The 22304-nt window shown below is 39.0% G+C and overlaps 1 protein-coding gene across 3 annotated transcripts in view; it reads right to left on the reverse strand.

The window, feature by feature from the left end:
• MEMO1 (mediator of cell motility 1) overlaps window positions 1-22304 on the reverse strand; it is a 134005-nt gene that overhangs the window by 74247 nt on the left and 37454 nt on the right. For all 3 annotated transcript variants that reach the window (XM_074395701.1, XM_039477749.2, XM_074395702.1), the window contains one exon: window positions 2330-2411. In XM_074395701.1, the coding sequence (XP_074251802.1) occupies window positions 2330-2411 (82 nt within the window). The remainder of the gene's footprint in view (window positions 1-2329; window positions 2412-22304) is intronic.

Here is a 22304-nt window from a genome sequence, read left to right on the forward strand (position 1 = left end):
TAGCAGAGACGGCGTTTCACCATGTTTACCAGGATGGTCTCGATCTCTTGACCTCATGATCCACCCGCCTCGGCCTCCCAAAGTGCTGGGATTACAGGCTTGAGCCAACGCGCCCGGCAAAAAACAAAACTCTTTATGACTACAAAGTCTCTTCATGATCTAGCCCTCTGCCGCCTATCTCATCTACCACTCTTCCCCTTGTACTGCTGCTCCAGCTGCACTGGCCTACTTGCCTTTCCTCAAACACACTAAGCCTACTCCTGCCCCAGAGCCTTTGTGCTTGCTGTTCCTCAGCCTGAAACCCTCTTCCCCCAGGTATCTGCACAGCTTGCTCTCCCACATCATTCAGACTCAAATGCTACCTTACCAGTGAGTCCTTTTCTTACTAATCCTATATAAAACAGTAACTCCCTACTTATACTGTCACTCTCAATCCTCTATCTGCTTTATTTTTCTTCTTAGCACCCATCAGCGCTTGACACAGAAAATAATTATTTGTTTACTGCCTCTCTTCCCTAGTACCAAAATGCTAGTACCACAGAGGAGCAATTCTGATTTACTCAAAAAGCAGCACAAAGAGCACCTGGCCTTTAGCCTGGTACATAAATGACTAAATAGTAGTAAGTTGTTTGCTAAAAGTTTTATAAAGATTCAGTCATTTAATCTTTTGTTACAAAGCATGAAGGAGGTACTATTATTATTCCACCTTTATCAGTGAAGAGCTAAAATCGCAACAGATAAAGTAAGTTGCATGTCACACAGCTTCTAAGTGGAAGTCAGGCTCCTGTACCCATTAAATGAGATCAAGTTAGATATACAAAAAAGGCATTTAACAAAATACTTGGTATATAAAATGCCTATCATTAATAGAACACTTCTAATCTAGGCTTTTTATGTGTATTTACTATTCACTCATTTAATTCTGATATTAATAAGAGATTATTATACACTGTCATCACTATTTACTATTGATCAGGGCTACTATTAACATAATCGTAGTCGCAAACAGCATGCTATGAGATAAATGGCACAGACTGAACCTTCCTTCATCTCAGAAAAAACATGATACCATGTGTTTCGAACAATATGTTGTGAAGGTTGGCACTGGAAACCAAATCAAAATTAACTGAATTCATATCATACATAGACACACATCATTAACTAGGTATGTGCTAGCTTGCAGTTCTAAAAAGCAAACTCTCTAAAATCTCTAAAATTAAACTCTCTAAAATTTTTTTTAAAAATCTACTCAAAAATTAAGCTGCTATTCCATGTTGTAGCATACTATGCTTAATATATCTTTTTCATTATAAATTTAAAATATCTGGATTAAATTAGATCTCTTTAATATTTAAAATAGAACTTATTCATTTATAGCAATGACTACTGATATCGGCAAGTCTACCTAATGTAAATAACCCTTTTCTTTAAAAGTCAGTTTTATTACCAAAAATAAATTTTGAAATTACTGCATCTGATAAAGTAGCCAATTCTTTTTGTTTGTTTGTTTGTTTTTTTGAGGTGGGGTCTTATTCTGTCACCCAGGCTGGAGTGCAATGGCACAATCTGGCTCACCACAACCTCTACCTCCCAGGCTTAAGCCATTCCCCCCCCCACCTCAGCCCACACCCCCACCCTCCCCCAGTAGCTTAGCTGGGACTATAAGTGCATCACCACGTGGGCTCAGCTAATTTTTGTATTTTTAGTAGAGATGGAGTCTTGCCATGTTGCTCAGGCTGGTCTCAAACTCCTGGGTTCAAGCAATCCTCCCACCTTGGCCTCCCAAAGTGCTGGAAATACAGGCGTGAGTCACCGCACCCAGCTAAAGTAGCCAATTCTTTTATACTTAAGTCACAGTGAAAACCCACAGGAATTGTGGAAATTACTGAATACAATTTCTTCAGCTCCATATAGACTTTAGTTTTTAATTTTTAGTTCAATCTGTAGATACTCATTTACTAATAATAAACATACAAAAGATTTTAAGTAGACTCTTAAAACTTACAGTGCAGACCAGGTGCGGTGGCTCACACCTGTAATCCCAGTACTTTGGGAGGTTGAGGCGGGTAGATCACTTGAGGTCAGCAGTATGAAAACAGCCTGGCCAACATGGTGAAACCCCGTCTCTATTAAAAATACAAAAATTGGCCGGGCGTGGTGGCACACGCCTGCAGTCCCAGCTTCTGGGGTGGCTGAGGCAGAAGAGTAGCTTGAACCTGGGAGGCAGAGGTTGGAGTGAGCTGAGATCACACCAATGCACTTCAGCCTGGGCAACAGAGGGAAACTCCTTAAAAACAAACAAACAAGATTAAAAAATTAAAAAACTTACGGTGCGATAATGGCTCTAGCAGGTCTTTTTGTAGACTGTACTTGTGAAAGCCAACCTTCTAGCTGTGCATTCAGCTGCGGTCCTATAAAAAGACAAAGACAAAATTAGAGTCAGGAAAGCAGTGCACTACAGATAACCACACATGGCATAAAGCCTTCATTGAACTTACATGGGACTAAACTAGCTTAATGAGCAATAGGATCATCGGTTGGGATGCTAATGTTTAACTTTACCAACTACACAATCAGGCCAAATTCTGATTAAACAAAGTTTGCTTTTATCCATTTACTTATTTACAACTGTCTTCATTTCAGAACAACACAATGTGATTTACAAGTTGAGGCAATATTTAAACAAAGTAAAACAGAAAACGAAAGATTCTCAGTATATGAAGAAGAAATAATTATGTTATAGAGCACCAAAATCTGCTCTACAGATTAGTCACTGAAATGACATCCACGACGGTAATCACTTCCATACCCAATCACCTTTTCTGCCATCCCACCCCAGCCCCTAGTCTCATGATAAAATTAACAACCGGTAACTACACTACCTTAAAAATCTCAATTTCAAGCATCTCAGCTTCTTTACTCAATATACTTACATATCTTTCCAATTCACTACCAGAAATCCGTTAACTCCAACAGACCCTACAAATTTTTTCACTATCCTTTATCTCTCTTTGAGTCTCTAGTCTGAAACTCAAAAAAAAATCCACCACAATCATTCCCTTACCTGCAGCCTCACTTCTCTGCTCCTCTCTCCCACCAACATAGTTTAAAACCAACTTTCCACTTAACGCAGTACTTTTACCTGAACAGCTGAATGAGACTAAAGAGAAATACAACCGTATAAACTTTAAAATAATAACCATAGTAAGCCACGGTGGCTCAGGCCAGCTGTCCTGGTGCTTGAGGAGGCAAGGCTATACGTTCGAGACCAGACTGGGCAACATAGAGAACTCTCATTCATTGACAAAAAATTAAAAATAATAAGGGCCGGGCGCAGTGGCTCAAGCCTGTAATCCCAGCACTTTGGGAGGCCGAGGCGGGTGGATCACGAGGTCAAGAGATCGAGACCATCCTGATCAACATGGTGAAACCCCATCTCTACTAAAATACAAAAAATTAGCTGGGCATGGTGGCACGTGCCTGTAATCCCAGCTACTCAGGAGGCGGAAACAGGAGAACTGCCTGAACCCAGGAGGCGGAGGTTGCGGTGAGCCGAGATAGCGCCATTGCACTCCAGCCTGGGAAACGAGCGAAACTCCGTCTCAAAATAATAATAATAATAATAATAATAATAATAATAATAATAATAATTTCAGCAGACCCCTGAAAGGCTCAAAAATCCTATCACATTCACATAGTCAATCTGTTCTCCTATCACTCATAGCTTCTCTTTTCACCTTAAGCCTGAATACTTCCTTCACTCCCTTATCTCTCCCAGAAGATAATTAATGCTGTTCATTTTGTCAAGGAAAAACGATCAGAAGTTGGCCCAAGACTTTCCCAGTTTTAGCACTGGAAGTCCTGCATTCTGAGAAACTGCTAAATCACAAGCAAACCTGGATGTTGGTCACCCTAAATCCAGAAGAGAACTACTTCATCTTCCACTTACTCTGCTTTCCCTCCTATTTCAACAAATTATCCTTGTTCCTATCAAGAACCAAACAGTATTTCTATACTGGATTCCATTATTTTTTTCTTTCTCAAGTATTCTGCTCCCATAACTATTACAGGTCTCCTATATCAATTCTTCCCTTTTTAAATGATCATTATTACTAGCATGCAAATGTGTCATACTAACACTGATTAATTTCCCTTCAACTACCTCTCCATTTCTTTGGTCCCCTTTACAACAAATTTTCTTGAAGAGATGTCCTCATTTCCTTCCACCGCTTGCCATTCATTCTTCCTTTTAAAACTTTCAATCATTAAATATTTAAACATTACAAAATACAACAAAGCACACATACCCACTGTCTAGATAAATTAAATCTTAACATTCTACCTTATTTACTTAAGATTTTCTTTGGTTAAGAAATAAAAGACGCCGGGCGCGGTGGCTCACGCCTGTAATCCCACCACTTTGGGAGGCCGAGGTGGGTGGATCACGAGGTCAAGAGATCGAGACCATCCTGGACAACATGGTGAAACCCCATCTCTACTAAAAATACAAAAAATTAGCTCAGCATGGTGGCGTGTGCCTGTAATCCCAGCTACTCAGGAGGCTGAGGCAGGAGAACTGCCTGAACCCAGGAGGTGGAGGTTGTGGTGAGCCGAGATCGCGCCATTGCACTCCAGCCTGGGTTACAAGAGCAAAACTCCATTTTAAAAGAAAAGAAAAGAAAAGAAAAGAAATAAAAGACAATGAGAACACATGGACACAGGGAGGGGAGTACTACACACTGGGGTCTGTTGGGAGGAAATAGGGGAGGGACAGTGGGGGGTGGGGAGTTGGGGAGAGATAGCATGGGGAGAAATGCCAGATATAGGTGATGAGGAAGAAGGCAGCAAATCACACTGCCACGTGTGTACCTATCCAATAATCTTACATGTTTTTCACATGAACCCCAAAACCTAAAATGCAATAAAAAATAATAATAAAATAAATTTTTTAAAAAAAAGGAAATAAAAGAATCCCTAGGCCGGATGTGGTGGCTCACGCCTGTAATCCAAGCACTTTGGAGGCCAAGGCGGGTGGATCATCTGAGTCGGAAGTTCAAGACCAGTCTGACCAACATGGTGAAACCGCATCTTAAAATAAAAGAAGAAGAAATAAAAGAATCCCTTGCTGATCCCTTTGTACACCTCCCTCCTTAGAGGTAACCACGTCCTGATTTTGGTGTTTATCATTCTATTCTACTTTCACTGTCTATGTATCAATAAACAATACATGGTATTGTTCTTGAAAATTACATTTGTTTTTGAAAATTACTCAAGTTGATATGTCCCCCTAAACTATCCATTTGCAATGCTGTATTGTACTGTACTATATGAATGTAGCAAAATTTATCTACTCACTTCTCTACTTACAAATATTTTGGTTGTCACCAATGTTTCACTATTAATACATAATGCTACGAGTATCCTATGAACATGTGTTAACAGTTCTTCTAAGATTTATCTACAAGTAAAAGTGATGAATCAGACTGTGTACTCTTCTTCAACTCGACTACAACACTGCTAAGTTGCCCACTAAGGTAGCTGGATCAACTTATCCATCAGTATACAGGCAAATGAAAATTTAAAATAAGAGGCCTAATTCTACCTGTACACCCCCAGCCCTTTTCTTACAGTGTTTTCTTCCAAAAACTTGTAAATTCTTTCTCTGCTCGCTTAGAGATGTATGTAAATCTTTGTAAAAGCTAGCCAGCAGCAGCCCAAAGCTGCCTTGCTCAAGGATCTAATGGCCATCTCTTTCAAATGAGATTATCAAACGAGATGGTGCCCTTATCTCTCAATTTCCATGGGAGGATACGGTGCCTAACTTTGGCAGGCCATCTAGTTCCAAGTTGCAAAATTAAATCCTTTCATAAAGATATGAGTTCATTTTTCCTTTGGAAAAAGCCAATTCGTTCATACAAAAGGTCGCTCCAATTATCAAGTGAATTTAGGATAAACTATGTGTGGCAAAAGATGGTATCAAGTCCTCCTAGTTTAACACTATTTATTGTTTATCTTGAGAACTGGTTTGTAATGGGTTGCACCTGCTTGGCTATATGTAAGAGTGAACATCCTTTTGGTCTTTGCAGTCTTTTAGCAGATTACTTGTGACACGTGTCATTCTGGTTTAATACTTACTCAAAAATGAAATTGTTTCCTTTCTCTTCTACCTCTGAAGAGATGTTTTCTGGGGGAAGCAGATTTCAGTTTTGTTTTTTTTTGAGACGGAGTTTCACACTTGTTACCCAGGCTGGAGTGCAATAGCGCGATCTCAGCTCACCACAACCTCCGCCTCCTGGGTTCAGGCAATTCTCGTGCCTCAGCCTCCCGAGTAGCTGGGATTACAGGCAGGCGCCACCATGCCCAACTAATTTTTTGTATTTTTAGTAGAGATGGGGTTTCACCATGTTGACCAGGATGGTCTCGATCTCTTGACCTCGTGATCCACCTGCCTCAGCCTCCCAAAGTGGTGGGATTACAGGCGTGAGCCACCGTGCCTGGCCAGATTTGAGTTTTAATTGTATTTCATCATTGCTAACACAAGCAATAGTTAAAGATTCCCATTCCTCTACCTCCTTCTCAATATTTGACACTGTCAGAATTTTTCTTTTTTGTCAATCTGGGTATGAAATGGTATTCATTCCTTTTTTTTTTTTTTAATCTGTATTTCAGTAATATCCACGGAAATAAAGCATCTACTGATTTAGAAGTCCTTCTGTATATATTTAGGATGTTATACATAAACAGGTCAAGTTTAAAATGGACAGTAAATCTGTAAATTGCCAAAATACAAAAAAAAGTCTGACTCAGTGATTAAACAGAGTTCATCTTAAAATTTGAATTTAAGAACAGTTACCAAAAAACTTATACAAAGTAATTTCATAATTAACTCAAGGAAAAATAAGTCACATGTCACATAATGATGTTTCAGTCAACAATGAACCACATATTCCATAGTGGTCCAATAAGATGGCAACAATGGGCCAGGCATGGTGGCTCATGCCTGTAATCCCAGCACTCTGGGAAGCCAATACAGATGGATCGCCTGAGCTCAAGTTCAAGACCAGCCTGGCCAACATGGTGACACTGTCTCTACTAAAAACACAAAAAATTAACCAGGCATGGTGGGGTGCGGGTGCGCCTGTAGTCCCAGCTACTCAGGAGGCTGAGGCAGGAGAATTGCTTGAACCCAGGAGGAGGACGTTGCAATGAGCTGAGATTGCGCCGTCACACTCCAGCCTGAGTGACAGAGTGAAACTCAAGCTCGGAAAAAAAAAACTGCAATACTGTATTTTTACTCTACCTTTTCCATGTTTAGATACACAAATACCATTTAGTTACAACTGCCTATGGTATTTCATACAGGAACATGCTATACAGGTTTGTAGCCTAGGAACAACAGGCTATACCATCTAGCCTTGGTGTGTAGCAGGCTATACCATCGAGGTTTGGCAAGTACACTCTTATGATGCTCAGACTACCATTTCTGGAGTGCATCCCTGTGATTAAGCAACATATGACTGTATAACTCTGAAAAAGTCCACAACACAAGAAGTTTATAAAACCAATATGAAAAACATATAAAAGCAAAAAATACACACCTAAATTCATCCATCCCACTGCCACCAACTTCACTGTTTTTAAGCACTAAACCAAGCTTTCATATGGCTACTTCAGTAAAAGAACCAATTTCTTCCCAAGGATGCTAAGGTAAGAGCCAAACTTCCAAGTTTCCCACTCATCTTTAAATAAGATAATTAGGCATAGCTATTTATTACATATGGTTGCTTAATTATCTATAAAGTGTCAAGTAAAAAGGTGAATCTGAGTTCTTCCACAGAGACTAGCCAATACTTGGTAATACGATATCCTTGATACATGAAAGATGTAGAAATATGTGCTTTGTTTTTCAAATATCACTGGGTTTAAAGAAACACTGATAAATAGAAAAAGAAAAAGTATTGTTAAATCCTAGCAAAACTACTTAATGTTTGTGTGACCTTGCCCTTAGAGGGAAATTGGGCATTCACTTTTTTGGATAAAATAGTAAAAGTAGGTTCCCAAAGAATTATGCTAAGGTATTTCCTCAAGAAATAGATAACAAACAATGTGCCGCAGGAAATGCAGGAACACTTCTATTTGAATCCCACTTGACTCAAATAATATTTTCCAAGTACGCTTATTTGCATGGTGACAAAACCAGACACTAAACACACACACATGCACACACACCTGTTTTTAAGAATTCCCTTGCAACTATTAGCAGAACGATTCTAAAATAAGCTAATGAATTAAGGCAAAATGGTTTTCTGTACTTCTCTATTGCTGTTTAGCCTGCTCCTCCTTACTCTAGACCAGGCGTCCCCAAACTACGGCCCGTGGGCCGCATGCGGCCCCCTGAGGCCATTTATCCAGCTCCCCACCGCACTTCAGGAAGGGGCACCTCTTTCATTGGTGGTCAGTGAGAGGAGCACAGAATGTGGCGGCCCTCCAACAGTCTGAGGGGCAGTGAACTGGCCCCCTGTGTAAAAAGTTTGGGGATGCCTGCTCTAGACAGAAGTCATGTGTTCTATAAACTCTTTTCAAACTTAACATGAGCATGAACCATCTGAGAATCTTGTTAAAAACACTGATTCTGATTCTATAGTTATGGAGTAGCACTAAGATTCTGCTTTTTTTTTGTTTTGTTTTGAGACGGAGTTTCACTCTTATTGCCCAGTTTGGAGTGCAATAGCGCGATCTTGGCTCACTGCAACCTCTACCTCTTGGGTTCAAGAGATTCTCCTGCCTCAGTCTCCCAAGTAGCTGGAATTACAGGCATGTGCCACAACGCTCCGCTAATTTTGTGTTTTTTGTAGAGACAGGGTTTCTCCATGTTGGTCAGGCTCTAACATGCTTCTCAGGTGACAAGAATGTTGCTGGCCTAGAGGATACATTCCAGCAACCAGTCTAAATGGTTGTCACAAAATTCACAAATCCATATGTATACAAAGTTTCCTAGAGATAAAACCAAGGTCTAGATAAAGATTTATTTTAGATACCAGGACAAATGTGTAAGAGAAACATTTCTCCAAAAGGGACCCTTCTAGTATTGCTCAAACTAGTCTACATATGTAAGTTAAAGAATGACCAACTGCCACAACCTTTCTCCATTCTTTCATAGGTAATACCTGCCTATTAGCACAATAAACTCAGCCCTACATGACTGGGTATAAAGTAACAAGAAGCAACACACAAAAAGCCAAATAGAAGTAGGCTGTTGGCACCTAGTGTTTCATTATTAATCATTCCGTGAAATACGTTCAAACAAAATTAAGAAATAAACTCATCTATAGTGAGAAATCTATAAATAATAAGATAAATAAGCCAGATTTTTTTTTAAACAGTGGTTCCTGGATCTCTGATTTTCACAGGCCAATAAAATTTCAAAAGAGGGTGTGGTGGCTCACGCCTGTAATCCCTGCACTTTGGAAGGCCAAGGCAGATGGACCACCTGAGGTCAGCACTTTGAGATCAGCCTGGCCAACATGCAAAACCCTGTCTCTACTAAAAATACAAAATGTAGCCAGGCGTGGTGGCACATGCCTGTAGTCCCAGCTACTCAGGAGGCTGAGGCAAGAGAATTACCTGAACTCCCAAGACGGGGAGTTGCACTACAGCCTGGGCGGCAGAGTGAAACTCCATCTCAGAAAAAAAAAAAATTAAAAGAAATTTGGGGAACAAGCAGAGGTTCCAATTTATTTTGCTAAGAAAGGATATTTAAAACATAACCATGTATCTATCATCATCATTTCATAAAAGAAATAATCTAACACCAAAAAGTTAGAAGAGCATAAATTTAAGATAATCTAAATCCTTTAAACTGAATAAATTAACCACAATTCATCAACTTCAAGATGCCAACAATAACCAGAATATATAAGGAGTGCTAACAACTCCACAGGAAAAAATCTAACAACTGGATAAAAAATGGGCACAAGGTATGAATAGACATTTCTCAAAAGAAGATACACAAATGACAAAGAGGCATAGGAAAAGGTGCTCAGCACCACTGATGATTACAGAAATGCAAATCAAAACTACAATGAGATTATCGTCTCATCCCAGTTAAAATGGCTTATATCTAAAGAGAAGTGTAACAAAAGGAAGCCACTGTACACTGTTGGAGGAAATGTATCGTACAATCACTACAGTACAACCACTGTGGAGAACAGTTGGAGGTTCCTCAAAAAAACTGAAAATTGAGCTACTATAGGATCCAGTAATTCTGCTGCTGGCTGTATACCCAAAAGAAAAAGGAAATCAGTATATTAAAGAGATATCTGCACTCCTGTGGTTGTTGCCACACTGCTTACAATAACTAAGATTGGATACATCTTAAGTGTCCATCAAGAGATGAATGGATAAAGAAAATGTGCTACATACACATAATGGAGTACTATTCAGCCATAAAAAAGAATGAGATCTAGTCATCTGCAACAACATGGATAGAAATGAAGATCATTATGTGAAGTTAAATAAGCCAGGCACCAGAAAGACAAACAATACATGTTCTCATTTATTTGTGGGATCTAAAAAAACAATTGAACTCATGGACATAGTAGACAAATGGTTACCAGAGGCTGGGAAAGGTACTGGAGGGTTGGGAGGTGGAGATGGTTAATGTGTACAATACACATACGTACTGGAGGGTTGGGAGGTGGAGATGGTTAATGGGTACAATACACGTACGTGTGTGTGTGTGTGTGTGTGTGTGTGTGTGTGTAAGGAAAAGGACCTACTATTTGATAGCACAATAGGTTAGCTACAATCACTAAAAACTTCTCATTTTAAAATAATTTAAAGATTATAACTGGATTGTAACTCAAAGGATAAATGATTGAGGGGATGGATACTGCATTCTCCATTATGTGCTTATTTCATATTGCATGTCTGTAACAAAACATCTCATGTAAAGAAAGAAAAAGAGAGAGAGAGAGACAAAAGAAGGAGGGAGGGAAGGAAGGAAGGGAGGAACGGAGGGAGGGAGGGAGGGAAATTAATAGAAATAAATAATTAAAAAAAAAAAACTTATTCAGACATATATTATCATATAACTCCTGTGCTTGTTATATAAAACACAAAACCAAAATAAATAAGGTATTCTTAAAATTTTCTTCAACATTCACAATCTGATCATTAAATTGCTTTTTACTCAGTCATCAGCAATCCTTGTTTTTCTGTACTATCATCCTTTGTATGATTAAGAGAATTCGGCCGGGCGCAGTGGCTCAAGCCTGTAATCCCAGTACTTTGGGAGGCCCAGGCGGGTGGATCACAAGGTCAAGAGATCGAGACCATCCTGGTCAACATGGTGAAACCCCGTCTCTACTGAAAATACAAAAAAATTAGCTGGGCATGGTGGTGCATGCCTGTAATCCCAGCTACTCAGGAGGCTGAGGCAAGAGAATTGCCTGAACCCAGGAGGTGGAGGTTGTGGTGAGCCGAGATCGCGCCATTGCACTCCAGCCTGGGTAACAAGAGCGAAACTCCGTCTCAAAAAAAAAAAAAAAAAAAAAAAAAAAGAGAGAATTCATGATTCAACATTTTTTTGAAAGTGTTTCTCTATTGATCTGGGACTCTCTTCCAAGCCTCTGACATATATTGCCCAAGTCTCAATGCAGTCCTTTTCTGATCTTATCGAAAGATATCACTGGAAGACATAACAGAAAGTTTCGGTAAACAACCCAGGGATGGTACACCTTCCGTAATTGGTACTTAACTGGCATGCTGACTAAAACATCAATGGGGTGATGTTAGTCAGTCATATCAGTAGGATTAACTACCAAATGAACAGGCAGTGACAACTATTTTCCAAATGACAATTTTAAGTTGCCACTGATTGGAAAACACATCTCAATTTCAGAAATGTAAAAATTTGGGAAAATGTACATCTTAAAATTCATGAGATATAGTACCACTATGAAAACTCCAATCACTATGATGTTCTGATATTCTTTCTTTCAATGTAGAACAGTGAAAAATTCATCAATAATCAGCATTTGCGAACTACCGCTTCTCATCAAAATGAAAAGTGTTTCTGAGAAGCCTTACCACCTACAAAATCTCATTTAAAACAAGTAACACTTCAGCGGGTTTTTCTGAGTCCTTTCTCTCATTACTAATGCCCTACTATGATCACACACTTGGAATTTATTGCTATGCTTTTTACAAAATTCGTATCTTATTTTTAGATATATCTCAAGGGATGTTAGTTTTATGTATCTGTGATAGGGTTCGTCACACAGAAAATAGCAGGCCCTTGGTACAGCACCTTAGGGAATGCAAGAACTGTCACAGCAAGTCTGATCCAAAACCTATCCAGAGCAGTATTGTATCAAACCAAGACAAATTTAAAAAGTTAAAATTAAAACCATGCTGTGAAAAACACTGATTGTTCACCTTCATATAAACCTCAAGGTTAGGCTAAATCCAAATATCTTGGATTCCTTATTATCTATTAATTTATGTAAACTTTGTTAAGTATTTATTTACATTTTTGGCTATACTATATTTCAGTATACAATGGCAGGGGGCAATTAACAATCCCAATAAATAATATTTACTGTGTACCAACCACCTCTTAGATTTGGCCAATTGGAAATCACTTACTACTACTTTTCTGCCCAATCGTATATAGTCTCAAAATTTTCATACAGCTAAAATCAATTCCACTGGCATTTTATACCCAAAAGAGCTACAAATTTGGAAGATCACAGTATACTTCTTTCAGATCGTTTACAAATGCCTAATCTGAAATGGGTTGAGCACTGATTCCCATAATAGTCCGTTAATTTGGATTCTCTCTTCCTACCCCATTCAGTGTTTATAAATCAATTTCCTACCTCTGTCAAAGGCCACTAAATACTTTGATAATATCTGGTTTTAGTATCTTATCTAAACTATTTTTTGAGATCAAAATATTTATTTTTGCTTGCTTTTTCATTAGAAAAAAAAAAGCATGCACAGTACAGAAAATTTGGGGAACATGGATGAGGGGAAACACAATCCCAGAATTATTTTTAAAATTACCAAAATTAATATTTTCCTAATTTCCTTCTAGTCTTTAAGATGATATACAATTCTGTAGCCTACTTTTACTTACATAACATTCGAGTATAAGCATTTCCCTATATTATAAACTCTTCAAAAACACTGTATGATTAAATAATATTTCCTTGTGTGAATAGATCAGTTTCCTTAGACATTAATATAAAATCTTTAGACTGTTTCCAATTTTTGTGTTATTATAAACAATTTTGTAATATGTATCTATACTTACAAAGCTTTTTCCATATTTAAGATTATTTCTGGCCAGGTACAGTGGCTCACGCCTGTAACCCAGCACTTTGAAAGGCCGAGGTAGGCAGATCACAAGGTCAGGAGTTTGAGACCATGCTGGTCAACATGGTGAAACCCTGTCTCTACCAAAAACACAAAAATTAGCTGGACATGGTGGCTGCATGCCTATAATCCCCGCTACTCAGGAGGCTGAGGCAGGAGAATAGTTTGAACCCCAGAGGTAGAGGTTGCAGTGAGCTGACATCATGCCATTGCACTCCAGCCTGAGTGACAGAGCAAGACTCTTGTCTCAATTAAAAAAAAAAAAAAAAGACTGTTTCCTTTTGAGATTCTCAGCAACAGACTTATTATGTAAATCAGCATGAACTTTTATATGACTTTTTTTTCTTCATTTAAGATGGAGTCTCACTCTGTCACCCAGGTTGGAGTGCAGAGGCATGATCTTGTCTCACTGCAATCTCCACCTCCCAGGTTCAAGCAGTTCTCCCACCTCAGCCTCCTGAGTAGCTGAGATTACAGACATGTGCCACCACATCCAGCTTACTACTTTTTAGTAGAGATGAGGTTTCACCATGTTGGTTGGGCTGGTCCCAAACTCCTGACCTCAAATGATCTGCCAGCCTCAGCATCTCAAAGTGCTGGGATTACAGGTGTGAGCCACCCCACCCAGCACCTTTGTAAGATTTTGATACATATATTCAAAATGTTATCCAAAGCTGTATCCATTCAAAATCATGCATGATGCATGAAAAGGCCTATTTCGTCATAACCTTGCTACTCTCCTGCAAATAATATTTTGAAAAATTAACTCATTTAACCCATGCCCCCATTTGATAACAACAAAATCTAATGTCCCACTCCTCAATGATATTTAGCATTTCAAAATAAATACTCTGATTTTTTTTTTTAAATCAAACCAATTTTAAATTCCAAGACAAAGGTATTTTGACTTCTAAGATATTTATTTGCTACTTAGGACATGTATAGCAACATGATTGTTGAGTCTTCTTGCCAGCCACATCACTAACACTGAAGGAATAGCTTCTATCTATCTATCAGTCTTCACAGAAGACAAACCAATTTCAAGCTTACTGTGCTGTACTATGGTGTTGTTTTAAATTGCCCACAATCCTGCAAATGCTTACATGCTCCTGCCTGCAAATCTCTTTAACTAATGGGGTATGATTTTTCATCCTTTTAGAAATCATAATTCTTGGCCAGGCTTGGTGACTCACGCCTGTAATCCCAGCCATTTGAAAGGCCGAGGTGGGAGGATCACTTGAGGCCAGAAGTTCATGACCAACCTGGTCAACACAGTGAGACCCCTAGTTAAAACAGCAAGACCTTGTCTCTAATTCTGTAAAAATTAAATTTCTTAAAAATCGTAATTCTTACTCCTATAAGTCAAAAAGTGGTCTACAGACCAGAATCACACAATGTGTTTAAGAAAAATCCCTAGATTTTATCCCAGAGATGTGCCACCACAATCTCTGGGATGGCAACCAGGCATTTTTAACAACCTCTGCAGGAAACTCTGCTGCACATTAGGCACAGTACAACATGCCTGTAATGCCAGTACTTTGAAACGCCAAATCAGGAGGATCATTTCAGCTCAGGAGTTCAAGATCAGCCTGAGTAACATGGAGAAACCCCATCTTTATGAAAAAATACAAAACTTAGCTGGGTGTGGTGGCGCATGCCCCTGTAGTACCAGCTACTCCAAGGCTAAGGCATGAAGGTCGTTTGAGCCCAGAAGGTCAAATCTGCAGTGAGACCCTGTCTTAAAAAAAAAAAACAAACGTGAGGACCACTGCCTTAAAGGAATTTATTTGCACATGGTATATTCTCAATGAATGCAGCTAACAGACTCCTGGAAGGTTTATAACCGAGATTTTTCAGTGTAATTAAGAAATCATATAATCTATAAATTATCAATAAACACAGTAATTCTATCTCCAAGCTACTTTGAAGCCTTAAGTAACCCCGACTGTTTCTTAGACTAACTTCGATTAATTCCTCTCCAGCTTTTCCAAATAACACTGATACCGGAAGAAAATAAAACTCAGACTCTTAGACCCTAGTGATACTTAAACTCAAAATTCTCTTTAGAAGTCTTCTGTTTTAGTTCAAAACTTCATGAGAATGTTCTAGTCTAACTGAAAATATCCAGGTGTATTTCTTTTCTTTTCTTTTCTTTTGAGATGGAATTTTATTCTTGTTGCCCAGGCTGGAGTGCAGTGGTGCAATCTCGGCTCACTGCAACTCCACCTCTGGGGTTCAAGTGATTCTCCTACTTCAGCCTCCCAAGGAGCTGAGATGACAGGAGTGCACCACCAGGCCCAGCTAATTTTGCATTTCCAGTAGAGATGGGGTTTTACCATGTTGGTCAGGCTTGTTTTGAACTCCTGACCTCAGGTGATCCACCAGCCTCGGCCTCCCAAAGTGTTGGGATTACAGGCAAGAGCCACCGCACCCAGCCATCTATGTTTATTTCAAAACTCCCCAATATTCCTCCTTGCTCCCATTTGCAGTTTAAATGAAGGCTTCAAAAAGCCCATGTTTACCCTCTGACAAAAGGGTCCAGTACTCCAGTGACGGAAATATAAATCTGGACCATAAAAAGCAACCACCTCAAGTGACACAAACGCTTGAAGTTAAGTCCACAGTACTTCGCCAAAACAGATCTAAACAGAAATCACTATTTCCTTCCAAATTCACTTAGCATATTTCTTTTTTCTTTACTTTTTGGAGTTTACAATTACTCAATTGTAGTAATCAGAATAATTCAGTACTCAAATCCTAAAACAAAAACATAATCTGTGGAAAAATAAGTCTGCCTGATTGGAAAGAATCAGGACTAGGATTAACACTTCCCACACAATGTAGCACTTCTTAATGAAAGAAAGAAAAGAAGAAAAGAGAAGAGAAAGAAAGAAAAGAAAGGAAAGAAAGAAAGAGAGCGAGAGAAGGAAAGGAAAGAGAGAAAAAAAGAAAGAAAGAGGAAGGAAGGGAGGAAGGGAGAGGAGGGGAGGGGAGAAGGAAAAAGAAAAACTTCTTAAGAGAAAATGAAAAGTTAGAATTTTTATTTTTCATATATTTCCACCACACAACAGATTTATAAACATTAAGCACTGTCTCACCCTATTCAGTGTAATACAGATTTCCTTCCGTAAGAGCTTTCACTCTCAGTTTTTTTGTTTTTTTTTTTTGAGACAAAGTCTTGCTCTGTCACCAGGCGCCAGGCTGGAGTGCATTGCAACCTCCGCCTCCCGGATTCAAGCAATTCTCCTGCCTCAGGCTCCCAAGTAGCTGGGACTAAAGGCACATGCCAGCATGCCCAGCTAATTTTTATATTTTAGTAGAGACAGGGTTTCACAACGTTAGCCAGGATGGCCCTGATCTCTTGACCTCATGATCCACCTGCCTTGGCCTCCCAGAGTGCTGGGATTAAAAGCGTGAGCCACTGTGCTCGGCCCACTCAGTTTGATCAGGAGAAGCAGATCAAGCCCAGTGGATGACACCATGTAAAATGTAGTAAGAGAGGCACAGATTACATATGCGTGAACTGATAGAACAAACAATCTGAAAATCAAAGAGTTCCTCAAAAAATAAACTAGTTAAATAAATTATATCAGACTTATAAACCAGAATATTAAGCAACCAGAAAACAGTGAAGCAAAATTTAAGAACCTCTATGGAATGTCTTTTAATTGAAGGGGAAAAACAAGCATTATACAGAACAGAAGGTACAATATGTTGCCATTTTTGTGTGTACGTATATATATCAGACATGATTATGTACTGGTTTGTATTTATGTAGAATATCTCCAGAGGAACACAAAAGAAATGTGTAACAGTTACTGCAACCTGAAAAGGGAACAAAGAGAGACACTTTGCTTTTTACTGTATACTCTTTTAGGTCATTTGTATTTTGTACTATGTACATGTATTATCGATCAAAAAATTAATAAAAAATACAGTGCAATCATATAACAGAATACTATGAAGTCATAAACAATGATGTGGCAGGATATGTGTACTGAGGTGGAAAAAGGCCTCTGAATGCTACACCTAGCTAAAAACAAATCATTGTTGAACCTCAGACAATAGCTACATTAATAATCTATGTTAAAATGCATAAAACCAAACTTTTGAGAATTGCTATTTAACCAATAAAATATACATTACAGTAACTAGATGTATTATATGTGGGCCAATGTGACCAAGTTTCCCTATTAGCAAAAAAAAACTTCCTCCTTTTACTTCACTTTCCTAAGTATGATAATCATCACCAAATATCTGGTAGGAAGCATCAGAGAACATGGGAATACCACAGAAAATAATCATCTAGAGAAGAGTCAAGACATGAAACACCTTATTAATATCTTTCTTCATAATTCTTCTCCAATGAACTAAGTTAATAGTTTAGTTTTATTTGTCCAGCAAGGGCTTGAGCTGTTCTCCACTCTGACTTCGTCAGCATTTACAAATAATCTAGAGAAGTTAAATTGCCTTTTGAAGTAATTAACTATAACGTGATACAATTTTTGGTTTTGTGCATTTGTTGTGGCATGCTGAGGTCTGTTTCCTTCTTTCACTGAGCATTGGTACTGCAAGTGCCAGCTTATCCATCTAAAAAGTTTCTGATTTAGCAACCATAAGACGCACACAGAAAGAATCCCAGCAACCTCTGTCCTTAAAACTTGCCAAGAAACATGTCTGCTGTGGACAGTGATAGCAAACGGGGACGCCAGGTTTCAGATGTGCAGGGGAATAAAAAAAGTTAATCAGATATAACAGCTATCACAATAGAAGACTTTCCAGAGGGTTCTGATATTGACAAATTAGGGGGGAAACTACACTTGGAAAGTAAGGGCACAGTTAAACATAAAAGTTGAGTTGTATGTGTGTATCCACTATGCCAAATATTTTTTGTGCCCCTTTGGAATGAACTGCCTCACACTGAAGCAGATGTGTTAATGTAAAAACAGGTGCCTGGATTGAAGTGGTACGTCTCCAATTAGCAGGAAATCATATCAGAAAAGGTCAGCGTCTCAGTCATGCTCAAGCACCAACACCTTTAAAAGGCCTTCCACAATGCCATGACACCTTCTTTTAAACCATAGTCACCACAAAACTTCTATTAAAGAAATAAGAACCTCCTCCTGCTCTTAGGCCAATTCAGTAAATGAATTGAGTAAATAACAAATCAACCAACCTCAATTTTGTAAAAACCAGCATGTCCCAAACTGTGTGTAGTGTTTTGTTTTGTTGTGTTGTGTTTCGTTTTGTTTTGAGATAAGCTCTGGTTCTATCACCTAGGCCAGAGTACAATGGCACCATCTCAGCTCAGTGCAACCTCTGCCTCCCTGGCTCAAGCCCTCCTTCCACCTCATCCTCCTGAGTAGCTGGGACCACAGCCATGCGACACCACACGTCATTATTTTTTTTTTTTTTTTTTTTGAGACAGAGTCTTGCTCTGTTGCCCAGGCTGGAGTGCACTGGCGCGATCTCGGCTCACTGCAACCTCTCCCTCCCAGGTTCAAGCAATTCTCCTATCTCATCCTCCCAAGCAGCTGGGACTACAGACACGTGCCACCATGTCCAGCTAATTTTTTTGTATTTTTTTTAAGTAGAGATAGGGTTTCTCCATGTTCACCAGGATGGTCTTGATCTCCTGACCTCGTGATCCATCCACCTCGCCCTCCCAAAGTGCTGGGATTACAGGCGTGAGCCACCAGCTAATTTTTATTTTTAGTAGAGACATGGTTTCACCATGTTGCCCAGGCTGGTCTCAAACTCCTGGGCCCAAGCAATCCATCCTCTTCAGCCTCCCAAAGTGCTGGATTACAGGCATGAGCCATCGTGCCCAGCCCAAACTGTGTTAATCAAAGTTAGAACAGAACTGTGTGCCTAAATAAACTGAACGGGGATAAGAAAGTGAATGATAATTAAAATGGGGCTACATGAATAATAATACCAGTACCAATAACAAAATCAAGGAAGGCCATGAAGTTTGTTCTAAGATGAAGACTTTGATTTTGGACACACCAGGAGTTATAGGAGACAACAAGGCAACCAGATGAAGATTCCCATTAGTAGGAGTAAGAGCCTTAAGTGCAGGAAAACAGATCAAGGAACAAAACAGATTTCAGAATCATTTAATTATGGTGGTAAAGACAAAAAAGTGAATAAGAGCCATCCGAATGTGTACTGACTGATAATGACAATAGAAATGTTAGAAAAAGTTGATCCTGAGATACAGGTACTTGGGCATAGAAGAAAGAAGTTGAGCCAGTAAGGAAGGGAAAAGAGGTACAGCTCAAGAGATAAAGAGAAAATACAGTGTAAGGGAAGCAAAGAAATGAGATCCTTCATGAAGATTAACAGAATCCAATTCTCTCTAATGAATAAGCACAATGAAAACAGGGAAAAAAAAATGCCAATCAATTGATTTGGTTATTATGAGAAATCAAGAGTCTATGAGCAATACTTTTCAGGGGCTGCAGGTAAAAGTTGCATTTACACGTAGTTACAGACGAGATGAGGTACAAGAAAATGGAGAAAGCAAATGAAAACTACTCCAAAAAAAATGAAAGTAGTTAAACTTTCTATTTCATCACCTCAAGGATCTCCCAATTTGAAGTCTACAAAACCTCAAAAAAATTCATTCACCTTATGAAACACAACCTCAGGCATTAGCAATTATATTTCTATACCTTACAACAAAGAAAACTAGCTATCTGTTAATGCTAGTTGCCATGGGAAAGTATCTGACAACATGCTTCTGCAACTGTATTCAAATAGGATACAATCTGAACTAAAAGTGCATTTTTGATAGATAAATATTAATAATTTCTGGCCTGGTGTGGTGGCTCATGTCTGTAATTTCATCACTTTGCAAGTCCCAAGAGGGTGGATCACTTCAGGCCAGGAGTTCAAGACCAGCCTGACCAACATGACGAAACTCCATCTTTACTAAAAATACAAAAATTAGCCATGTGTGGTGGCGCATCCCTGTAGTCCCACCTACTTGGGAGACTGAGGCATGAGAATTGCTTGAACCCAGGAGGCAGAGGTTGCAGTGAATCGATATCAAGCCACTGCACTACAGCCTGGGTGACAGACCAAGATCCTCTCTCAAAAAACAAGTTTCTAAAATGTTTTCTGCACATTCACATTAAACATTACAGGCTAACAATCCTGTAGCAAGCACTACAGTACTCAAGCCATTATTTCAAATTAAAAAGGAAAACGATAATTTAAAATACTAGCATTTGGTGTTGGAAGCATAGCTTTCATCTAAGGACATCAAAGCAACTTTTGAACATCTATTAATTACGGCCTTTCCAAACTATCCTGTTTACTGTAGCAAAATATAAGCATGAAAATAATTACACTGTACCCTGCTAACACACAAAATATGATTAAGAACTATTTGTGATTAATAATAATAAATTGGAATTAATAACAAAAGTTACTTTGGATAAAGCACTTCAAAATGAAAAGTAAAATCTTCTCAATTTATTTTATTTTTGTTTTTTTAAAGACAGAGTCTCACTCTATTACCCAGGCTGGAGTAAAATGACATGATCTCAGCTCACTGCAACTTCCACCTCCCAGGTTAAAGGAATCCTTGTGCCTCAGCCACCCAAGTAACTGTAATTACAGGCACCTGCCACCACACTCAGCTAATGTTTGTGTTTTAGTATTTTTAGCAGATAAGGGGTTTCCCCATGTTGGCCAGGCTGGTCTCGAGCTCCTGATCTCAAGTGATCCGCCCACCTCAGACTCCCAAAGTGCTAGGACTACAGGCGTGAGCCACAGAGCCTGGCTAAATCTTCTGAATTTAAACTTCAGTAACTGTCATCCAGAAAAATTCAGAAAAGGAAGAAAATTTTTAGTCTATTAAGGAAAAAAAGTTTGCTAAGCAAGTACTATAAACAAAGTAACAAATGTAAGAAAAGCATATTATTTTCAGATAATTTAGATATACTTGATGTTAAATTCAAAAAGGAGGGAAGAGGCCAGGTGCAGTGGCTCACGCCTACAATCTCAGCACTTTGGAAGGCCGAGGTGGGCAGGTCACTTGAGGTCAGGAGTTTGAGACCAACCTGGCCAACAGGGGAATCCCCATCTCTACTAAAAATACAAAACTAGCTGGGTATGGTGATAGGTGCCTGTAATCCCAGCTGCTCAGCAGGCTGAGGCAGGAAAACTGCTTGAACCTGGGAGGCAGAGGTTAGATCTTACAACTCTAGCCTGGGTGATAAAGGAAGACTCCATCTTAAAAAAAAAAAAAAAAAAAAAAAAGAGACAACAATATGCCAGAAAAAACTGCAATCTGGGAGGACAGGAAAACAACAGAATTCGCAGTGTACCTACAACGTGCCAGGCACACTAATGGATTCATTAAAATATGTTATCCTGGGCCAGGCGTTGTGGCTCACACCTGTAAACCCAGCACTTTAGAAGGCCTAGGTGGGCGAACTGCTTGAGCTCAGAATTTCAAGACCAGCCTGGGTAACATAGTGAGACTCTGTCTCTACAAAAAAAAATTTTTTTTTAATTAGCTAGGCATGCTTACACACACCTATAGCCCCAGCTAATCAGGAGGCTGAGGCAGGAAGATCACTTGTGCCTGGGAGGCAGAAGGTGCAATGAGCCAAGATCATGCTACTGTACTGCAGCCTGGATCACAAAGTGAGACCCTGACTCAAAAAAAAAAAAGTTATACTGGTTAACTGTCACAGTAGTCCTACAACATAGTTATTATGCTGTTCAATACAGGAGTTACTAGCCACATACTGCTACTGGGTACTTGAAATGTGGCTAATACCGAAATGTGCTGTAAGTCTAAGATGCACACCAAATTTCCAAGATTTATACCAAAAAAAAAGCAATATATCTCATTAATTTCATAGATTATATGTTGAAATAATATTTTGGATATACTAGGTCAAATA

The sequence above is a fragment of the Saimiri boliviensis genome, chromosome 1 (assembly GCF_048565385.1).
Source record: "Saimiri boliviensis isolate mSaiBol1 chromosome 1, mSaiBol1.pri, whole genome shotgun sequence".
In the NCBI taxonomy this organism is placed as follows: Eukaryota; Metazoa; Chordata; class Mammalia; order Primates; family Cebidae; genus Saimiri; species Saimiri boliviensis.